Below are 24,312 nucleotides of genomic sequence, written 5' to 3'. Positions count from 1 at the left end.
TAAGATTCCCAAGCTCCTAACAAAATGGAATAAGCCATCTCTCACCATTAAAAATAAACTGTGGGTTAACAGTGAATTTCTGACTGTGCCTGTAATTAATTGCAGAAAGCCAGTCATATATCATCTGGATGTCATATCACAATAAAGTAAGTCACATGATTTTTTTGATTTCACAGTGCATATAAAATTTATGTTTATACCATACTATACTCCATAGAGTATGCAGTTATTGTATTAAAAATATAAAGTATTTTTAAATTAAGGCATGTACATTTTTTAAACTTAATTAAGTTTTTTAAATATACATGCCTTAATTTAAAAAATACTTTATTGCTTAAAAATGATAACTATCATCTGAGCCTTCAGCACATCATAATTTTTTTTGTTGTTTTTGGATGGTCTTGCCCCATTGTTGATGGCCGCTGATTGATCAGGAGAATGATTGTTGAAGTGACTGACGAATTCTTAAAATAAGACAACGAAGTTTGTCTTACCAATTAACTCTTCCGTTTACTTTAATAATTAAAAAAGCATTGTAAGGCTATTAACTGAACTAATTTTAATATTGCTATATCTTGGAAGTGGGGAGGTCTAAATAGGAGGAGAGAGAGAGAGGAATGGCAGAGAAAGTTTTGCAGTCAGAACACACACATTTATCAATTGTTTGCAGTCCTATATAGAAACAGTTGTGGCATCCCAAAATAATTACAATAGTAACATCAAAGACCACAGGTCACTAATAGATATAATCACAATGAAAAAAAATTTGAATTATTGTGAAAATTATCAAAATGTGACACAGAGACACAATGGGAACACATAGTATTGGAAAAAATGGAACCAATAGATTTCCTTGATAGAGGGTTACCACAAACTTTTGTTTAAAATGCAATATCTATAAAGAGCAATAAAATGAACTATGTCTCTCTCTCTCTCTTTCTCGATGTGTGTGTATGTGTATGTGTGTGTGTGTGTGTGTGTGTGTGTGTGTTTGTGTATACACATAATTCTATTGGCAGTTGTTTGTTAATTCATATTACTCTTTTTCTCATGCTAATCCACTGGGGAATTAAATGGGTTTTTTCTCCTGCTTTTTTGCAAGAAATCTCTTGATTTTAAAAGTCATATGAGAAGATCACCACAACCTACACCATAATAGTAGGACAAGTGAAAAAGGTCTATAATACTCTGCACTGGAAATCTGAGATGACATGTCAAAATTAATTTTATGACAATCCATCTTTGTTTAATGCTTCCCTAGACATTTATAAGCATAGTCATTTAATAGAGATAAAGCTGTGGTTGCATTCAACAAGGAATTTTATTATGATTGTAGCATACATATGAGAGATGATTTGCTATAACAATTAGGTGAGAACAGTTTAGTTAAAAGACCTGGTTTGGGCCACCCTTACTTCTTAAAAATTATTCTAGTGAAGCATCCTCTGTCATTCTATAAAGGCTTCAGATATTATCCTGGCAACAGAATATGTCTATTTTTCACAGATAAGACTAGTTAAATATGGAGAGTTTCATGGCTAGGAACTTGATGATGAAAATTTTGGTCATGACAATACATAAAGCAATTTAATTTTGCAGCAAAATTGTAATTTTACACTGTAAAAAGACCATGTATACAAGATTCATTCCATTCTTATGAGAAAGAGGCTAATACAACAAAAAGCCAGTTAACATAAGAAGTTTTTCCTATGTGTTTTTGCAATTCGAAATAAATTCATTTCTGTAACTTTAGATATGGATATGCTTTCTTTTACCATCATGATGGACAGAACGCTGTCTCGGATTCATAAAGTCATGACTTCCAATACAGCTTCTGAAAATACTATAAGACTATGGACAAGAGTGTTTAGTGAAGAAAGAGCTGGGCCTGAAATCAAGAAGACTAGAAACCAAATTAGTTCTCAGACACTTACTGTGTGACCTTGGATAAGCAGCTTAACTTTGCTTCCTCAGTTTCCTCATCTGATAAATGAGGATAATAATACATCTACCTCTTAAGAGTTGTTGTGAAGATCAAATGAGATAATAATTCTAAAGCACTTAGCACAATGCCTAACACCTAATGAGTACAATGTTAGCTATCATCATTATCATCATCATCATTAACACCAATATTATCACCATCATTATTATATTTAATATCTTAGTGCTTTAGGCAATGAGTTCATTTCTAAGTCTATGAGTTATAATTATATTTTTGCATAAATGAAAAATGTCTATACTTTGAATTCATCATATTGCTCCAAATTTTTAAAAAAATACTTTAGTTGTCAATCTTACCTTTAGGCATAATATATTTCTCAAGTATATCTCATGATTTTAAAAAATTTGAATTTAGTTCATCTGTTATGATAATTTCAGTTCCTGACTTTTTACACTTTAGTAAATTTTCATCCAAATTGTCATTTCATATCTATGAGACTTTCTGGTTTGTGTCTTAATAGTTGTCTTAATAGACAACATATTATTAAGTATTGTTTTTAATCTATTCTAAAACCCTTTTATATTTTATAGGGGGATTAAATAAATTTATATTCAAAGTTATAACTGATATACTTGTATTTCCTTCTCATATATTATTCTGTATTCTAATTTTCATAAGAAGAATTGGCTACATTCATTATTAGTCTAAGCTTAGTTTTTATACATTTATAGACATTTCTAAACAAAACCACACCTTACCTCCACAAATTACTAACTATATTTCTTAAATTTCTACTATTACCTCTTTAAATTTTTCAGTGGCTTCAAGTGATCCATGTAACCCACTCCGTTTTAAACTATTAGTATGTGTAAATTATTCATTCTCCTTTCTTCCTTCTCCCTTTTCCTCATGTTTTCATATTTTATGATGCCCATAATCAATAATTTTCTTGTTTCTTCTTCCCATTACTTGTTATTCTTTTAATCATAATTATGTTTATATACATATATGTATACATTCATACTTATATTTATACTAATATATTCTCTTCCCCACTGCTCACCAAAGCCCATTTGCAATCTTTAGTTCCCGAACAAAATAAATTTTCTGCTTTATGAGGGTCCTGAAGTTTTGGCTGATCAAACCAAAGCTATTGTGCTGATATTTCTCTATGGTGGTTCTAATAGGAGATCAATTTATCATCCTAATATTTCCTTTATTTGGTGCCTGTTTTCAAAGAACTATAACTCATAACAATCATGCTATTATTTTGCTAACTTTGTGTAACACTTACACTAAATCCTTGTTTAGTCATTTAAAATTCTGAAGTTCACTTAGTCTTCATTGAAGTTCATGCTTGATTTGCATATTAACATTCATATTTAATTTGCATATAGAAGATTTTGGTCAAGACTGGTCTCATTTATTTGTAGAATCTCTGCTTCTGATTTGATTTGCATATCAAAAGCTTTAGAAAAAGTTGCTTTCTCTGAGAGGAATTTGACCTATCTTATTTAATTTTATGAAGAAAACATTATATATTCAAAATATTTATTTCCTCTGTGCTATACAATCATCTTAGAAAACAGCTTGTAGATATTCTACAGAGTTCTGTAACACTTACACAGTCTTTGAAATAACATTAGTATATCTGACAATACCAACCATGTATGTTCTTCTTCAGAATAGGTTCTTGAGATATCTGGTATATTTAATCAGTTTTTAGTAACTCTCAGCTACCTTATGTGGTGACTGAGATGAAATATTCAATTATGAGATTTGTTCTTGGTCAGATATATAACAGTTGATAATGTTATATCTAGGTTTAATCATCATAAAATAATACATCGATTGTACATATCATTTCCTATCTATAGAAAATGCTTCATGAACCATTAAAATATTTGCTGACACAATTTAAAAAATAAACAAGTTAATACAATACTATATTTTTAATGGAGAAAAAGTGACCTGCTGAGGAAAGACATATATAATTCTGTGTCCATTGAAATCTAGAGAGGGATCATTTGGACAATGACTAGAGATGACTACTCAGAAAAATGCATGTTATTGATCACATGATTACTTAAAATATATCCACCACAAACTCTGAATTAATCAGATATATACAATTATTCTTCCATCAAGTCCTAATACTTCATATTGGCATGGAAATGACCCCGGTTCTTTGAAAGGTCTGCTAGTAGAGTGTAGATTCTCATAGGTCTTACCAAATTAGAAAGACTGAAAGTGAGGCCAAAATTAGGTATTATGTTTATTTTCCAAGATGTAGACTAGCTATAACTAAGGGTTAAAAGGCCTACTCTTAAGAAGGGTTTGGCAAAACTAATGCAGACAAGATTAGAAGGAAAGCACTAAAATGGGAAAACATTTTACAGTCAAAGTTTCTGAAAAAGGCCTCATTTCCAAAATATATAGAGAATTGACTCTAATTTATAAGAAATCAAGTCATTGATTTATGGTCAAAGGATATGAACAGACAATTCTCAGCTGAAGAAATGGAAACTATTTCTAGCCATATGAAAAGATGCTCCAAGTCATTATTAATCAGAGAAATGCAAATTAAGACAACTCTGAGATACCACTACACACCTATCAGATTGGCTAGAATAACAGGGAAAGATGATGCAGAATGTTGGAGGGGATGTGGAAAACTGAGACACTGATACATTGTTGGTGGAATTGTGAATACATCCAGCCAGTCTAGAGAGCAATTTCGAACTATGCTCAAAAAGTTATCAAACTGTGTATACCCTTTATCCAGCAGAATTACTACTGGGCTTATATCCCAGAGAGATTTTAAAGAAGGGAAAGGGACCTGTATGTGCAAGAATGTTTGTGGCAGTCAAAAACTGGAAACTGAGTGGATGCCCATCAATTGGAGAATGGCTGAATAAATTATGATACATGAATATTATGGAATAATATTGTTCTGTAGGAAATGACCAGCAGAATGATTTCAGAAAGGCCTGGAGAGACTTACATGAACTGATGCTGAGTGAAATGAGCAGGACCAGGAGATCATTATATACTTCAACAACAATACTATATGATGATCAATTCTGATGAACATGGCCCTCGTCAACAATGAGATGAACCAAATCAGTTCCAATAGAGCAGTAATGAACTGAACCAGTTACACCCAATGAAAGAACTCTGGGAGATGACAATGAACCACTAGATAGAATTCCCAATCCCTCTATTTTTGATTTCCTTCACAGGCTAATTATATACTATTTCAAGGTACAATTCTTTTTGTACAGCAAAATAACTGTTTGGACTTGTATACATATATTGTATTTAACTTATACTTTAACATATTTAGCATGTATTGGTCAACCTGCCATCTGGGGAAGGGGTAAAGGGAAGGAGGGGGAAAATTGCAACAACAAGATTTTGCAATTGTCAATGCTGAAAAATTACCCATGCACATATCTTGTAAATAAAAAGCTATAATAAAAAAGAATAGATGGGCTGTGATTGTGAGGCAGCAATAATGTGAAATGTCAAAACAGGTATGTGCTCCCACAATACTGTTTAGAATTACAGCAGATCAGAAGAAGGAAATATATAATGCTATTTGGCATTTGGAAATATTAAATGAAATGTGCAACTCCAGTTTTCTTTTTGTACTTTGCTCTAGGAGAAAGAAAAGGGCTTATGGTTGATTTTGCTTTCTGTGCTAGATACTTTTATGTGGGACTTTGGGTTAAGAAAAATGTGCTTTAATTGCCACATTGGAATAAAATCATATATCCTAAAAAAAATAAAATTAAAAAAAGAAGAAGAAGGGTTTGGGTAAATGATATCCAGAGTCCCTTCCAATTCTAATAGTTGCCATTTCTATAATCACATAAAAGAGACATTTTCCCTAAGTATGTTCATCATCACTTTCTAAGTATGTTAGTAGGTTCCATTTTTTCAAAGCCTTTGTTTAGCAGAGTACCTTTTTTCCATACTGAAAGCTGAAAGTTAAAATGTCTATTTTTTCTCTTCATAATATTTTGATTTTTTTTCAATTACATGTAAAGATACTTTTTAAACATTCATTTTTGTAAGATTTTGAGTTCCAATTTTTTCTCCCTTTCTCCCTTGCCTTCTCTCGCCCCAAGATAGCAACCAATCCAATATAGACTGTACATATATGATCATGTTAAAAATATCTGTATATTAGTCACATTGTGAAAGAAAACTTAGATCAAAAGGAAAAAACAGAAGAAAAAAAAAACTAAAAACAAATTTTAAAAAATAGCATGGTTTAACATTCAGTCATTCTCCATAGTACTTTCTCTGAATGCAGATGGCATTCTCCATTACAAGTCTTTTGGAATTGTCTTGAATCACCATATTGCTGAGAAGAGCTAAGTTTATCATAGCTGATCATCACACAATGTTGCTGTTATTATATAAAATGTTTTCCTGGTTTTCCTTACTTCACTCAGCATCAGCTCACATTTTTCTGAAATCTTCCTGCTCATCATCTATTATTTAATAATAGTATTCCTTTACATTACTATACCACAATTTGTTCATCCATTCCTCAAGTTGAAAGGCATTCCTTCAATTTCTAAATTCTATGTCATCAAAAAATACCTGCAATAAATATTTTTGTATATGTGTATCATTTTGCCTCTTTATGAGCTCTTTGGGATATAGACCTAAAAGTAGTATTGCTAGATTGAAGAGTATGCAGAGTTTTGTAGCCTTTGGGGCACTGTTTCAAGTTGCTTTCCAGAATGGTTGCATCAATTCACATCTTCATCAAGTGTCCCAATTTTGCCTCATCCCTTCCAACAATTTCACTTGGTCATGGTGTATTATTCTGGTGATAAATTACTATAATCTGTTGTTAATATTTAATTTAAAATTTTTGCATCAATATTCATTAGGAAGAAATTTATATTTTCTTTCTCTGTTTTAAACTCTTCCTGGCTTAGGGAACAGCACCATATTTGTGTCATAAAATGAATTTGGCAGGACTCCATCTATTTTTCCAAATAGTTTATATTATATTGCAATTATTTGTCACTCAAATGTTTGGTAAAATTCACTTGTAAATTCTTCTTGGTACTGGAAATTTTTTCTTAAAAAGTTCATTAATGGGGGTGAAACCAAGATGGCTTTTTTTTTTCTGATTTTCTCCCATGGCCCTCAGCTAATTATCAAATTCAGCCTCTCAATTAGTTTTGGACTGACAGAATCCACAAATATTGAGAGTGCAACAAATTAGATAATTTCAAAGATCACCACAAAAGGTCTGATTCAGTTGGGTATGGAGAGAAGTGGCCAGGCATAAGCAGCCCAAGCAGGGATGCCAGCACACACTGTGCAGACATGGGGCAGCATTCAGACTCTATGGAGAAGTGCATATTCTGCTTGGTGGAGAACATAAAGGGAAGAGTTTACAGCAGTGTTGGTTACTCTGCCCTAGTTGCAAGCCAGTAGATCAGCACAGAATTTATAAAACATCCACCATAAACACAAAAGCTAAATAGTGAACCCCAAAATTCTGGAGTCTCAACTTGGCCATGCTCACCCATCACCAGTCAAAGCATTGAGTCAGAGAGCCTCAATGAGTGAGTGAATCAGCACAGGCTCAACACAGCTGCTGCCACTTGTAGAGAAAGCTTAGAAAACCTCCCTTGCCCTAAAAGCATATCCCAACTTTAAAAAAAAATAAGTAAAAAAGCAAAAAGAACTCTGACCATAGATAGTTTTTATGGTGAAAGAGAAGAACAGATTTCAAATCTTGAGGAGACTAAATAAAAGCAGATTGTATCCAATAAAGCCCCAAAGGGTAATATAAATTAGTCTCAACACAAGACTCTCCTAGAAGAAATTAAAAAGGATCTTAAAAGAGAGCTAGAAGAAAAATAGGAAAAAGAAATGAAAACTTTGGAAGAGGGTTTGGAAAATTCATATAATTCATTAAAAGATAGACTTGACAAAATGGAAAAACAAACAACTCCCTGAAAAACAGAATTTGTGAAATGGAAAAAAGAAAAGTATAGAAAAAATGTGTCAATTGGACAAATACAAAAAGAAGCAAAAAAAAAATAAAAATAAAAAATAAACGAAAAAATAATTCACTAAAAATCAGAACTGAACAAATGGAAATGAATGACTCAATGAGACATCAACAATCAGTCAAGCAAAACCAAAAAAAAATGAATAGGAAAAAAAATGTAAAATACCTACTTGGGAAAACAACTGACCTAGAAAACAGATCTAGGAGAGAAATATATATATAGTTTAATTATAACTTTTTATTGACAGAACATATGCCTGAGTAATTTTTTACAATATTATTCCTTGCACTCAGTTCTGTTCCAACTTTTCCCTTCCCCCCCCCTCGACCTCCTCCCCTATATGGCAAGCAGTCTTATACATGTTAAATATGTTATAGTATATCCTAGATACAATATATGTGTGCAGAACCAAACAGTTCTCTTGTTGCAGAGGGAGAATTGGATTCAGAAGGTAAAAATAACCTGGGAAGAAAAACAAAAATGTAAACAGTTTACACTCATTTCCCAGTGTTCCTTTTCTGGTTGTAGCTGATTCTATCCATCATTGATCAATTAGAACTGAATTAGATCTTCTCTTTATCAAAGATATCTACTTCCATCAGAATACATCCTCATACAGTATCATTGTTGAAGTGTATAATGATCTCCTGGTTCTGCTCATTTCACTCAGCATCAGTTCATGTAAGTCTCTCCAAACCTCTCTGTATTCATCCTGCTGGTCATTTCTTACAGAACAATAATGTTCCATAACATTCATATGCCACAATTTACCCAACCATTCTCCAATTGATGGGCATTGATTCATTTTCCAGTTTCTAGGCACAAAAAGGGCTGCCACAAACATTTTGGCACATACAGGGTAGGGTCCCTTTACCTTCTTTAATATTTCTTTGAGATATAAGCCCAGTAGTAGCACTGCTAGATCCAAGGATATGCACAGTTTGAGGCATAATTCCAGATTGCTCTCCAGAATGGTTGGATTCATTCACAACTCCACCAGTAATGCATCAATGTCCCAGTTTTCCCGCATCCCCTCCAAAATGCATCATTATTTTTTCCTGTCATCTTAGCCAATCTGACAGGTGTGTAGTAGTATCTCAGAATTTTCTTAATTTGCATTTCTCTGATCAATAGTGATTTTGGAACACTCTTTCATATGAGTGGAAATACTTTCAATTTCATCATCTGAAAATTGTCTGTTCATATCTTTTCACTATTTATCAATTGGAGAATGGCTTGATTTCTTATAAATGAAGAGTCAATTCTCTCTATATATTTGGAAATGAAGCCTTTATCAGAACCTTTGAATGTAAAAATGTTTTCCCAGTTTGTTGCTTCCCCTCTAATTTTGTTTGCATTAGTTTTGTTTGTTTGTACAAAGTCTTTTTAATTTGATGCAATCAAACTTTTCTATTTTGTGATCAATAATGATCTCTAGCTCTTCTTTGGTCACAAATTCCTTCCTCCTTTACAAGTCTGAGAGGTACACTATCCTATGTTCCTCTAATTTGTTTATGATCTCATTCTTTATGCCTAAATCAAGGACCCATTTTGATCTTATCAAGGTATATGGTGTTAAGTGTGGGTCCATGCCTAATTTCTGCTATACTAATTTCCAGTTTTCCCAGCAGTTTTTTGTCAAATAATGAATTCTTATCCCAAAGGTTAGGATCTTTGGGTTTGTCAAACACTAGATTGCTATAGTTATTAACTATTGTGTCTTGTGAACCTAATCTATTCCATTGATCAACTAATCTATTTCTTAGCCAGTAGCAAATAGTTTTGGTGACTGCTGCTTTATAATATAGTTTTAGATCAGGTACAGTTAGGCCACTTTCATTTGATTTTTTTATTTCATTAATTCCCATGAAATTCTCGACCTTTTGTTCTTCCATATGAATTTTGCTGTTATTTTTCTAGGTCATTAAAATAGTTTCTTGGGAGTCTGATTGGTATGGCACTAAATAAATAAGATGAGTTTAGGGAGTATTGTCTTCTTTATTGTATTTGCTCGGCCTATCCAAGAGCACTTAATATTTTTCCAATTATTTAAATCTGACTTTTTTTTTTGTGGAAAGTGTTTTGTAATTTTGCTCATATAATTCCTGGCTTTCTTTTGGTAGATAGAATCCAAAATGTTTTATTTTGAATGGAATTTCTTTTTGTATCTCTTGCTGTTGGATTTTGTTGGTAATGAATAAAAATGCTGAGCACTTATGTGGATTTATTTTGTATCTTAGGAGAGAAATCTAAGAATTATTGGACTCCCTGAAAGAGACACCAAAATTAAAACTCCAAGGAATATCGTGGCTAAATTTCAGAGCTATCAGACCAAAGTAAAAATAATACAAGCAGCCAGAAAAAAAACAAAAACAAACAAACAAAAAAAAAACAATTCAAATACAGAAGAGTCACAATAAGGATTACTCAGGATCTAGCAGCTTCCACCTTAAAGGATTGAAGGGGCTGGAATGTGATATTCTGAAAGGAAAGAAATTTGGAATGCAGGAAAGAATAAACTACCTGGCTAAACTGAGCATTTTCTTCCAGGGAAGATGGGCATTGAGTGAAACAGGTGAATTCTATTTATTTCTGATGAAAAGACCAGAGCTAAACAAAAAATTTGATCTCAGATATTCAAGAGAAACATAAAAAGGTAAAAAGAACTCTTGAGAACTGTATTTCTGTTATGGGTATACATAGAGAGTGCATATATAATTTGATTTTACTGTTATAAAATAAAAAGGATCTAGAGATGGAAAAGGGATTGTAACAGGAAAAAAAAAGAAAAAGAACAAATTAAAACTCCCCAATCACATACCATAGTTGATTCTAAAAATAAAAGGAGATAATAAAATTGAGAGTAAAAAAAAACAAACTAGTCAATTAATAAATAAAAACTAATTGTTGATTTTATGAAAAAACCAACAAAACAGATAAACTTTTAGTTAATTTGATTAGAAAAATGAAAGAGGAAAATAAAATTGTTAATCTCAAAAATGAAAAGAACTTTCCACCAATGAACACAAAATTAGAGAGATAATTAGGTGTTATTTTGCCCAACTTTATGCCAATAAATTTGATAACCTAATTGAAAAGGAGGAATACTTACAAAAATATAAATTGTCCAGATTAACAGAGGAGGAAATAAATTACTTAAATAGTCTCATTTTAGAAAAAAGAAATAGAGCAAGCTATTAATCAGCTCCCTAACAAAAAATCCCCAGGGCTAGATGGATTTACATGTGAATTCTACCAAACATTTAAAGAACAATTAACCCCAATACTGTATAAACTATTTGAAAAAAACAGCGAAGAAAGGACTCCTGCCAAATTCCTTTTATGACACAGACATGGTACTGATACCTAAACCAGGTAGGACAAAATCAGAGAAATAAATTATAGACCAATCTCTGTAATGAATACTGATGCAAAAATCTTACATAAAATATTAGCAAAAAATTACAGAAAATCATTCCCAGGATAATACACCATGACCAAGTAGGATTTATACCAGGAATGCAGGGCTAGTTTAATATTAGGAAAACTATATCAATAACCAAATTAACAAAAACCATATGATTATCTCAATAGATGCAGAAAAAGAGATCTTAAAGGAGGGAAAGGGATCCACATGTGCAAAAATGTTTGTGACAGCCCCTTTTATGCCTTAATATGTGGTCAGTTTTTGTGTAGGTGCTATGTACTGTTGATTAAATAGTATATTCCTTCCTCTCCCTATTCAGTTTTCTCTAGAGGTCTATCATATATAACTTTTCTAAAATTCCATTCTCCTCCTTAACTTTTTTCTTAATTATTCTGTGGTTAAATTTATCTATTATAGGTTTGCTCTCTTCCTATAACTCAATTAATTTCACCTCTAGAAATTTGGCTGCTATATATGCTTAATATTTATATTACTTAATTGTCTGTGGTTCCCTTTAGGAAGATTTAGTTTACTTCCTTATCTCTTTTAATTACATGTATTTTTGCTTCTTTTCTGAAATCAAGACTGCTTCCTCTACTTTTATTATTTTTACCTTTTACCTTTATTCTGTATGCATCTCTCTGTTTCAAATATATTTCTGGTAAACAACATATTGTAAGATTCTGGTTTTTAATCCACTCTGCTATCCACTTCTGCTTGGGGAGGAGGGGTTCATTCCATTCACATTTACAGTTATAATTACTAATTTTATTTTCCTGCATATTATTTTTCACCATTTACACTTCTCTTTCTTCTTTCACTCACTTCTTTTCACCTAAACAGTGTTTTACTCTTAACACCAACTTCTCTTCCTTCTTGTTAGCCACCTCCTTTTCTCCATTCTACTCCTACGTCTGCCCTTCATTCTGTCATTCTCCCTCCTTCCCTTTTCTTTCTCCTTTCTACTATTTCCTATAGAGTAAAATAAATTTATATACCAAATTGTGTTTGATATTCTCTCTTTGAACCAAATCCAAGGAAAGTTAGATTCAAACAATGCTCACTGCCCCATCTCTTCCTTCCCTCAACTATATATATGTATATATATATATATATATATATTTTTGTCCCTCTTCATGTGATATAATTTACTATATTCTGCATCTTCTTTGCTCTTCTACCATACAATTCTTTTTTCACCCTTTAATTTTTCTTAAATCATCACATCAAAGTCAATTTATATCTAGACCCTCTGTCTATGTATACCTTCTAAGAGAGATAAAATTGTCAGGAGTTACCACTATCATCTTCCCATGTCGGAATGTAAAGAGTTTATAATCTTATTAAATATGATGTTTGGGGAGGAGATTGTTTGTCTTTTTATGCTTCTTTTGAGTCTTTTATTAATCTTGTATTAATCATGACTCCAAAACGTATGTTTCAAAAGTAGGATGAACACATGATTGCAAAAGGTTAATTTTACACAAAAAGGATACAAAAAGTAACATAGAGACTTTTAAAAAGTACCTTTGTTCCTCTGAGTAATGCATTATACCATAGATGCAAATTTTTGATACTTCATTTGCTATATTACTATAAACTGGTCTACTATTCAAGGACTATCCCACTTTAATCCTATTATTACTTAGCTCAAGATTGAACAATAGTTTCTGTCACCAATTTCTCTTATAATTGTAGGTAACTGAATTCATTTAGTATAACAAAGTCATCTACTTGTACAAGACGAGGCATCTTTGAAACACAAATGGATACTATTCTTCCTGTCAACCTTTTTAATATTACTAAGAATTGTTTATAAGAATACTAAATTAATCAAAACTCACTCCAGCAATTAAACAAATTCTTTCACAACACTAGCAAATTGCATACTTTTTTTTTCTCCTCTTCCCTCTGTAATATTTCCTTCTCCTTCCGAAGTTTCTCCTCCTCCTTTTCTTTTTCTCTTCTTCTAATAATAATGTTGTATTCTAGTTTTGCTTCTTCCTCTTGATGTGCTCGCCACTGAAGAACCTAAAAAAAGCAGAAACCCATTTTAAACAAGTACTTAAAGTTCAGAGGTCAAAATACAATGAAGTTTGGAGTTACTTTCCAAAGTAACACGTTTTACTTAACACACATGTTAGTCAAAATTGAATATTAATATTAACTTTGTCAATTTGGTCTACAAAATCTAGGCATGAATTTTCCACAAAAGTTAAGTAACTTTGCTTTCAACAATGGGAGCAATTCCCTCTGCTGATGCAGATTATAATTCTTGAAGAAAATTGCTGTGGCTGAAACCATCATCATCCCACAGCAATCTGGTGATGGACTTCTCTTATGTTAGCCAGGTTGGTCCTCAAAGAATAGATATTACCAGTTTCATGCAGGAAAACTTTTTATCTTGGCAGGAAATTAACAATTTTTGTACTTTATTGATATTGCTTTCAAGAATGTAGATTCATCAATACCACAATTAGCATAAGTGTAAGACTTTAGTTAAGGATATATATTGGCATGCATATGTATATTGGGCATATTCCAAATGGTAAAAGGGGGTAACTGAATAAACATGAATGTTTCATATTTGTTTTAATCATGATTATAGTTCATTAATGAAATTTTATGTGAAAGATCAATTATAGTATGTCTGCCACATTATTTTATTTAAGTGTTCCCCCAAAGATTTAGCTCTTCAGATTTTTACAAATAATTTATTTTTCCAAAAGGGCAGAGTAAAGGCAGGGACTCACCTTAGCTCTTCCAAATTTCCCTTGCAATAATGTTAAAATAATTCCTCAAAGCAAATTCTAGAATGGTAGAAGTAACAAATGGATGGAGTGAAACAATTTTCTAGCCCAAGATAACATGGTTCTCAAGAAAGTTCTGAGTGAGAGAGAGTAGAATACTGTCTAGCACAGATCACACCCAGGGAAACTATCAGCAGGCCTTGGAAGTTCCTAAATCAATGGTAGTGGCAATGATTTCCAGAGATCTCAGTCCATATGGAGCAAGAGGGTTGGAAAACTAAGCAAAAGGACATTACATGAGATCCTTTTCTGGCATTGGATAAAAGACTTCGTTTCATTGCCCAGACATGCTACTGAGTCAAAGTCCAGGGGTCCAGGGCTGGGTCCAGGGCAAAGAAAAAAACAAGCAGGAGCCAGAACCATGGCCACAGTTTCAGGACAGAAAAAGAGTACTTATGGTCACTTACAGACAAGAGCGTAATCCAGGAGAGAATTAATCACACTTTTCTTTATCATACCATATTGAAAGAACTGAACTCACAACTCCCAAAACTAGCGCTGAATACAACAGCAAAAATAGACAGACAGATAGATAGATAGATAGATAGATAGATAGATAGATAGATAGATAATCAAATAAATAAATAAGAAAATTTAAGACCTGAAGCTTAGAATAGTGCTTCCTCTACTTTGGGAGCAGATTCCAACTTTAACATAAAATTAAAGGTCAAGAAATACACTGGACAAAAATGAATAAACATAAAAAGAACTCAATCATAGAAAAGTTACTATGGTGACAAAGATCAAAACACACACTCAGAAGAAGACAACTAAATTAAAACAACTGCATGCAAAGCTTCAAAGAAAAGTGTGAATTGATCTCATGTCCTAGAAAAAAATCAAAAGGGATTTTTAAAAAATCAAATAAGAGAGCAGAGAAAAAAAATGAGGAAATGAAATGAAAGTGATGCAAGAAAAATTCAGCAATTTGAAAAAGGAGGCATAAAATATATTAAAGAAAATAACACTAAGTTTGACAGATCCAAAGACCCCAGCTTTTGGGATGAGAACTCAATGTTTGACAAAAATTGCTGGGAAAATTGGAAATTAGAATGGCAGAAACTAGGCATTGACCCACACTTAACACACCATACACCAAGATAAAGGTCAAAATGGGTTCATGACCTAGGCATAAAGAATGAGATTATAAATAAATTAGAGGAACATAGGATAGTTTACCTCTCAGGCCTGTGGAAGAGGAAGGAATTTATGACCAAAGAACTAGAGATCATTATTGATCACAAAATAGAAAAATTTGATTATATCAAATTGAAAAGATTTTGTACAAACAAAACTAATGCAAATAAGATTAGAAGAGAAGCAATAAACTGGAAAACATTTTTACAGTCAAAAGTTCTGATAAAGGCCTCATTTCCAAAATATATAGAGAATTGACTCTAATTTATAAAAAATCAAGCCATTCTCCAATCGATAAATGGTCAAAGGATATGAAGAGACAATTTTCAGACAAAGAAATGGAAAATATTTCTAGCCATATGAAAAGGTGCTCCAAGTCATTATTAATCAGAAAAATGCAAATTAAGGAAACTCGGAGATACCACTACACACCTGTCAGATTGGCTAGAATGACAGGGAAAGATAATGCAGAATGTTGGAGGGGATGTCAGAAAACTGGGACACTGGTAAATTGTTGGTGTAATTGTGAATACATCCAGCCATTCTGGAGAGCAATTTGGAACTATGCTCAAAAACTTATCAAACTGTGCATACCCTTTGATCCAGCAGGTTTCCTACTGGACTTATATCCCAAAGAGATTTTGAAGAAGGGAAAGGGACCTGTATGTGCAAGAATGTTTGTGGCAGCCCTCTTTGTAGTGGTCAGAAACTGGAAACTGAGTGGATGCCCATCAATTGGAGAATGGCTGAATAAATTATGATACATGAATATTATGGAATAATATTGTTCTATAAGAAATGACAAACAGAATGATTTCAGAAAGGCCTGGAGAGACTTAAATGAACTGATGCTGAGTGAAATGAACAGGAGCAGGAGATCATTATATACTTCAACAACAATACTATATGATGATCAATTCTGATGGATGTGGCCATCTTCAATAATGGAACAAATCAGTTCCAATAGAGCAGTAATGAACTGAACTGAACAGCGAAAGACCTCTGGGAGATGACTATGAACCACTACATAGAATTCCCAATACCCCTATTTTTGTCTGCCTGCATTTTTTTATTTCCTTCACAGGCTAATCGTACACTATTTCAAAGTCCAATTATTTTTGTACAGCAAAATAACTGGACATGTATACATATATTGTATTTAATTTATACTTTAACATATATAACATGTATTGGTCAACCTGCCACCTGGAGGAGGGTAAGAGGGGGAAGGAGGGTAAAAATTGGAACAAAAGGCTTGACAATTGTCAATACTGTAAAATTACCCATGCATATATCTTGTAAATAAAAAGCTATAATAAAAAATAAATAATATAAAAGAAAAAAAAAAAAAAGAAGACACTAAAAAACAGCATAGGCCAAATATTAAAAGAGATACAAAAACCCACTGAAGAGAAGAATCCTAGTGGAATAAGAGGTACAAAAATCTGCTGAAGAAAACAACTTAAAAAAAAAACCAGAATTGGCCAACTGGAAAGGAAGTACAAAAGATCACTGAGGAAAATCATTCCTTCAGAATTGAAATTGGGCAAGTGGAAGCTAATGACTTTGTGAGACATCAAGAAATAATTTAAAAAGCAAAATAATGGAAAAAATAGAAGAAAATGAAGTATTTCATCAGAAAAATAACTGAGCCAGAAAAGAGATAATTGAAGAAGAGATAATTTAAGAATTATTGGACTACCAGAAAAGCATGATCAAAAGTTTAGAAATAATATTTTCTGAGAGAACTCTGGGAAGATGGTGGGGTAGGTCAGAAAACTCCAAGCTCTCCAGATTCTCCTCACAAATAAGACAAAATAGCTCCTCAGAGTAAACATAAAACAGTAAAAACAAACAAGAATTGGTTCAGAACAGCTGTCTTTCTGCAATTGGATCAGAAGATTCAATGAAAAACACAAGGACAGAGAGAGGTTTGATTTCTTTGAAATATAAACAAATTCAAGCTAGTTCTACTTGAAACAGCAAGCAACAAACTATGAGGCTAACTAGGTTGGGTGGTAGGCTCAGACTCAGACAAAGGAATTTTCATCTCCTGAACAGTTGTGTAGCATACAAAAAGATTGAGGGAACCACTGTTAATAAGAAGCTCTAGACCCAGCTGTGCTGCCAAGAGGAGGACCTGGTTGAGAAGGAATCAGCATATACTTAGTGAGTATATTGAAGCAAAAAAAGTTTCTCCTATTACAAAGAAACTATTAAATGGTAACCTGTCCCCAAAAAATTTATAGAAGAACTTTAAAAAACCAAATGAGAGAGACTGAGGAAAAACTAAAAAAAAGAAGAAAAAGGAGGAGGAGGAGGAAAAGGAGCAAGAGTAAGAGGAGAAGGAAGGGGAGAATTTGAGAAAAACAAGATTATAAAAAAATTTCAATAAGTATTGAAAAGGAGATCCAGAACCTTAAAAATCTGAAAAAAGAAAATGACTCCTTGAAATCTAGAATTGAGCAAGGAGATGCCAAGTTATAAAAGTTATAACAAGACCAAGAAATACTAAAACAAAATATCAAGAATGAAAAAATATGAATGAATCTGTGCCATCTTACAAGAAAAGCAACTGATCTGCAGAACAGATCAAGGAAAAAACATAAAAATAGTTGAACTACCTGAAAGCTACAATAAAAAAAGTCTTTATACAATAATACAAGAAATAATTAAAAGAAAATTATCCTGATTTTTTAGAACAAAAGGAGAAAGTAGAAATAGAAAAAAATCTACCAATCACTACCTGAAAGAAATTCTACAAGAAAAACCTGCAGGAATGGAACACCAAAGTCAAATTCTGAAACTTCTAGGTTAAAGAGAAAATAATTTAAGGAACAAGAAGAAAAAATTTCAAATATGGCAGAGCCATAATTAGAATCATGACAGCAGCTACATTAAAAGACCACAGGTATTAGAATACTATAAATCAAAGAACAAAAGAACAAGGATTGCAGCCAAAAATATCCTATCTGATATCTATATATGTATATGTATATATCTATATCTCTATATATTAATTATAGCCTGGTAGGGGAGAGAAGGGAGGGGAAAGAATAAAGTAAAAAGTTCACAGCATAGAACAAAAGAAATCTGACAAGGAAGCAAAGGAAAGATGGAAAGCTCAGAACATGTCATATAGTATTTATTATATAGACTATCTTGAAATGGAAATTTAATATTTTATGTTCTAAATCCTCTCATGTTCAGCTGTATACGTTGTAATTTTTTTTCTTTTTGTTTTGTATCTAAGTTTTAAATGAAAAGATTTTAAAAGCAATGCTATTTCAAGAAATTATCAAGGAAAACTACCCTGATATCCTATAACCACAGAATAAAACAGAAATTAAAAAAATACTCTAGTCACCTCCTGAAATAGATAACAAAATGAAAACTCCAAGGAATATCACAGCCAAATTCCAAAGCTCCTAGGTTAAAAAAATATTGCAAGCAGCCAAAAAGGAGCAATATCATTATCATGGATAACAGTCAGGATAAATCAGGATTTATCATGTTCCAACTTAAAGGATGAGAGAGCTTAGAATATGATATCTTAAAAGATAAAGGAATTTGAATTACAACCAAAAATCACCTACCCAGAAAAAGTAATCACAATCTTTATTTGTTATTTAGTTATGGTTATTTAGTGGAACAGAGGATTGTGAATTAACTATTATTGGATGCTATCCAAAAAATAAAAATAAAATTAAGGGGAGAAAAAGGATGCACTGAGGGGAAGAAAAAAGGAGGTAGAATTAAATAAATTATATCATAAAAGAGGCGCAAAATAATTTTTACAGTGAAGAGGATAATGGAAGTGTTAGACAAACTTGAACCTTATTCTCATTAGAATTGCCTCAATGAGAGTAAACATACACATTCAGTTGGGTATAGAAATCTATCTTACCCAATAGGAAAGTAGGAAGGGAGTGATAGATAAGGATAAGATAGATAAGTGACCTAGAAAAAATAACAACAGAATTCATATGGAAGAACAAAAGGTCGAGAATTTCAAGGGAAGTAATGAAAAAAAAAAGTAAATGAAGGTGGTCTAGCTGTACCTGATCTAGAACTGTATTATAAAGCAACAGTCACCAAAACCATTTGGTATTGGCTAAGAAATAGACTAGTTGATCAGTGGCATAGGTTAGGTTCACAGGGCAAGATAGTGAATAAAAATAGCAATCTAGTGTTTGATAAACCCAAAGATCCCAAATCTTGGGATAAGAATTCATTATTTGACAAAAACTGCTGGGAAAGCTGGAAATTAATATGGCAGAAACTAGGCATGGACCCACATTTAACACCACATACTAAGATAAGATCAAAATGGGTCCAAGATTTAGGCATAAAGAATGAAATCATAAATAAATTGGAGGAACATGGGATGGTTTACCTCTCAGACTTGTGGAGGAGGAAGGAGTTTGTGTCCAAGGGAGAACTAGAGACCATTATTGATCACAAAATAGAAAATTTTGATTATGCCAAATTAAAAAGTTTCTGCACAAACAAAACTAATGCAAACAAGATTAGAAGGGAAGTAACAAATTGGGAAAAAATTTTTACAGTTAAAGGTTCTGATAAAGGCCTCATCTCCAAAATATACAGAGAATTGACTTTAATTTATAAGAAATCAAGCCATTCTCCAATTGATAAATGGTCAAAGGATATGAACAATTTTCAGATGATGAAACTAAAAATTAAAACTATTTCCACTCATATGAAAGAGTGTTCCAAATCACTCTTGATCAGAGAAATGCAACTTAAGACAACTCTGAGATATCATTACACACCTGTCAGATTGGCTAAGATGACAGGAACAAATAATGATGAATGTTGGAGGGGCTGTGGGAAAACTGGGACACTGATGCATTGTTGGTGGAGTTGTGAAAGAATCCAACCATTCTGGAGAGCAATCTGGAATTATGCCCAAAAAGTTATCAAAATGTGCATACCCTTTGACCCAGTAGTGCTACTACTGGGCTTATATTCCAAGGAAATACTAAAGAAGGGAAAGGGACCTGTATGTGCCAAAATGTTTGTGGCAGCCCTTTTTGTAGTGGCTAGAAACTGGAAAATTAATGGATGCCCATCAATTGGAGAATGGTTGAGTAAATTATGGTATATGAATGTTATGGAATATTATTGTTCTGTAAGAAATGACCAACTGGAGGAATACAGAGAGGCTTGGAGAGACTTACATCAACTGATGCTGAGTGAAACAAGTAGAACTAGGGGATCATTATACACTTCAACAATGATACTGTATGAGGATGTATTCTGATGGAAGTGGATATCTTCAACATAGAGAAGAACTAATCCAATTCCAACTGATCAATGATGGACAGAATCAGCTACACCCAGAAAAGGAACACTGGGAAATGAATGTAAACTGAGAGCATTGGTTTTTGTTTTGTTTTGTTTTGTTTTGTTTTGTTTCTCTTCCCAGATTATTTTTACCTTGTGAATACAATCCTTCCTTTGCAACAACAACAACAAAATTCAGTTCTGCACACATATATTGTACCTAAGATATACTATAAGATATTTAATTTGTATGGGAATGCCTGCCATCTAGGGGAGGGGGTAGAGGGAAGGAGGGGAAAAACTCGGAACAGAAGGGAGTACAATGGATAATGTTGTAAAAAAAAATTACCTATGCATAGGTACTGTCAAAGAAAATGTTATAATTATAAAAATTAATTTTAAAAATTAAAAAAAAAGATAGATAAGTGATTGAAAGGAGAGCAGTTTGGGGAGGACTATTCTCAGAAGCAAAACACTTTTGAGGAAGGACAGGGGAAAGGTACGGGGTAAGGAGTGGGGGAGAGACAGAGACAGAAACAGAGAAACCGAGACAGACACAGATAGACAGAGGAAACAGAGAAAGAGGGACAGAGACAGATAAATGGGGGAAAACAGCATAGAAGGAAATAAGCAGCAACCATAATTGTGAATGTAAACAGGATGAACTCATAAAATGGAAGTAGATAGCAGAGTTGATTAAAAATCAAAATCATACAATGTATTGTTTAAGAAAAAACATTTGAAGAAGACACAGAGTAATTCTATTATACTTCAACTGAATTTAAAAAAAAAAAAGCAGAGTTAGCAATCATGATGATTTCAGACAAATCAAAAACAAAAAAAATTAATTAAAAGATAATCAGAGAAACTAGTTGCTAAAAACTATCAAAGATAATGGAGGAACATAATAACATATATGCTTCAAATGGCATAATATCCAAATTCATAAAGGAAAAGTTAAATGATATACAGGAGGGAATATATAATAAAATCATATTAGAGACCTGAATTTGCCTTATTCAGAACTTTATAAATCTAACAAAAAGAAAAAAAAGAAGGTAAAGAAATGAATAGGATTTTAGGAAAGTTAACTGTGATAGATGTCTAGAGAAAACTGTATGCAACTAAGAAGGAATGTAAAATTTTTCTCAGTGGTACAATAGAACCTATGCAAAAACTGGCTGCATTGAGGCATAAAAAAACCTCACAACCAAACATAGAAAATCAGAAATGTTAAATGCATCTTTTCCACAACATAATTTAATACAAATTACATTCAATAAAGAACTGGGAAAACATAGATTACAAATTATTTGGAAAATAACCTAATTCTAAAGAATAAATGGATCAAATAATAAATCATGAACTAAATATACTCCATTAAAGAGAATGACCATAATGAAACAATGTGCCAAAATTTGTGTGATATAGCCAAAGTAATACTTAGGGGAAAAATTTTATCTCTAAATGCTTCTATCAATAAAATATAGAAAAAGCAAATCAATGATTTGGGCAAGCAACTAAAGAAAAGTAGAAAAAAATCATTTCCCAATTGATAAATGGTCAAAGGATATGAATAGGCCATTTTCACATAAAGAAATCAAAGCTGTCTAGTATATTTTGAAAAAGTTCTAAATCACTATCGATTACAGAAATGCAAATTAAAACAATTCTGAAGTACCATCTGACATCTTTTATGTGTATATGTGGATTTCCTCATTTCTCTCATTTTTTGTTTGTTTGTTTATGAATTTTCTCCCAAAGTATCAATCTGTAAGCTTCCTCTTTCTGTTCTCTTCAAGTTGATTTTTCTTTAAATTTTTTTAAATAAATGAGATCTTTTATGATAATTTTACATGCACTAAAAACTTATTTTTAATATAAATTGATTTAAACTCAATTTCTCCCAATATGCTTTTGATTTCCCCCAATTATTTTTTTTTTGGTTCAATTGGGAGTCCAGCAGTTTGCCTTTGGACCAATATCATTTAAATTCAAATAGGTGACTTGGACAATTTCACACCTAGGTTGTGTGTGTGTAGGTGTGTTGACTAATATGATAAAAGATAAAGAACAACTATTGGAGAGGTTGTGGGGAAATTGATGCATTTATGCATTGTTGGTGGAATTGTGATCTAGTCATTTTGGAGAACAATTTGAAACTATGCCCCAAAAGCTATAAATTGGTTTTAATATCCTTTGATTCAGCAATACTACTGTTGGGTCTGTATCCAAAAGAGATTTTTTTTAAAGATTAAAGGAAATATTTGTACAAGAAATGTTTATAGCAGTTCTTTTGGTGATGGCAAAGAATTGGAAATTTGGGGGTGACCCTCAATTGGAAAGCAGCTGAATAAGTTGTGGTATATGACTGGAATGGAAACCTGTCATGCTATAAGAAATGGCAAACCGGCTGATTTCAGAAAACCCTGAAAAGACTTTCATGAATTGTTGCAAAGTGGAGTGAACAGAACCAGGAGAATACTGTACAAAGTAACTGCAATACTAAACAGTGATCACCTTAGCTACTCTCAACAATTCAGTGTAAGACTCGTGATGGAAAATGCTATCCAATTCCAGAGAGAGAAACTGATGAAATATAAATGTAGATTAAAGCATACCATTTTCAATTTTCTTTTTCATGTTTTTTCCCCCTTTGGTGTTTATTTCACAACATGACTAATATAGAAATATATTTTGCATGACTGCACATGTATAAGCTATATTAATTTTTTTTTGCTTTCTCAGAGAGGGCAAAAGGTATAAGGAAGGGACAGAATTTAGAACTGAAATCTTTAAAAAAAAAAGAATATTGAAAATGTTTTACATGTATTTGGGAAAAATAAATTATTAATTATAATATAAAATAATTCATTTTTAAAGAAACAAGTTATCATTCAAGGAAAATATAATCAGGGCAAAGATTGTTTTGTTTTTATCTCCATATCTCCATAGAGTAGGCATTTAACAAATGTTTGTTAAATGATTAATTGAATGGATTATTAAGGAAATCTCTTCTCTAATAACCTGTGAAGATGCTCATCTCCTTTGTTTGAAAAGAAAACATATAAGAAACCAGATCTTCTTTCTAGGTACTCTTTTTCAGAAAATTTCCTGAATATATGGGCTATATCTATTCCCTTGACTTCATACACATTTTGTTCCTTTCTCAAAGTCCTAAAATCTAATTTGTATTTCTACCACTTCACTAGGACCATTCTCTCAGATGTTAGCAATGATAAATACAGTGATCATTTCTAATTCTTCATGCTCCTTGACCTTTTTTGTCATTTTATATTACTGACTATAGCCTCCTGTCTAAAATCCTTTCATTTCTTTGTTTTGGTGATAATGAATTTCCTTGGTTTTTCCACTTTTCTAACTGGTCTTTCTCTTTTTCATTTGCTGGCTCCTCTTCTTAATAATCACTATATTCAAGTGTCTTTTGTCTTCTTTGGCCCTCTGTCTTTTTGTTGCAACACTCACTTCTTTGGCAAAGCTTTGTTTTAATCATGACTATGGCTTATTATTGAAACTTTACATAAAAGTCATGCAGTTTATATGATAAATTGTTTTATTTGAGTGTTCCACTCAATATTGCTTCAATAATCAAATCCATGTGGATGATTTCCAAAT

General features: G+C 32.3%; 1 protein-coding gene across 9 annotated transcripts in view; it reads right to left on the bottom strand.

The window, feature by feature from the left end:
• The window catches only part of CCDC148 (coiled-coil domain containing 148), a 333,489-nt gene that overhangs the window by 88,443 nt on the left and 220,734 nt on the right, over positions 1–24,312 (bottom strand). For all 9 annotated transcript variants that reach the window (XM_074303395.1, XM_074303399.1, XM_074303396.1 and 6 more), the window contains one exon: positions 13,313–13,453. In XM_074303395.1, coding sequence (XP_074159496.1) covers positions 13,313–13,453 — 141 coding nt within the window. The remainder of the gene's footprint in view (positions 1–13,312; positions 13,454–24,312) is intronic.

The sequence above is a fragment of the Sminthopsis crassicaudata genome, chromosome 3, assembly GCF_048593235.1.
Source record: "Sminthopsis crassicaudata isolate SCR6 chromosome 3, ASM4859323v1, whole genome shotgun sequence".
NCBI classification, from domain to species: Eukaryota; Metazoa; Chordata; class Mammalia; order Dasyuromorphia; family Dasyuridae; genus Sminthopsis; species Sminthopsis crassicaudata.
Note: the sequence above shows the minus strand (reverse complement) of the source record. Positions and strands in the feature narration are given on the sequence as shown.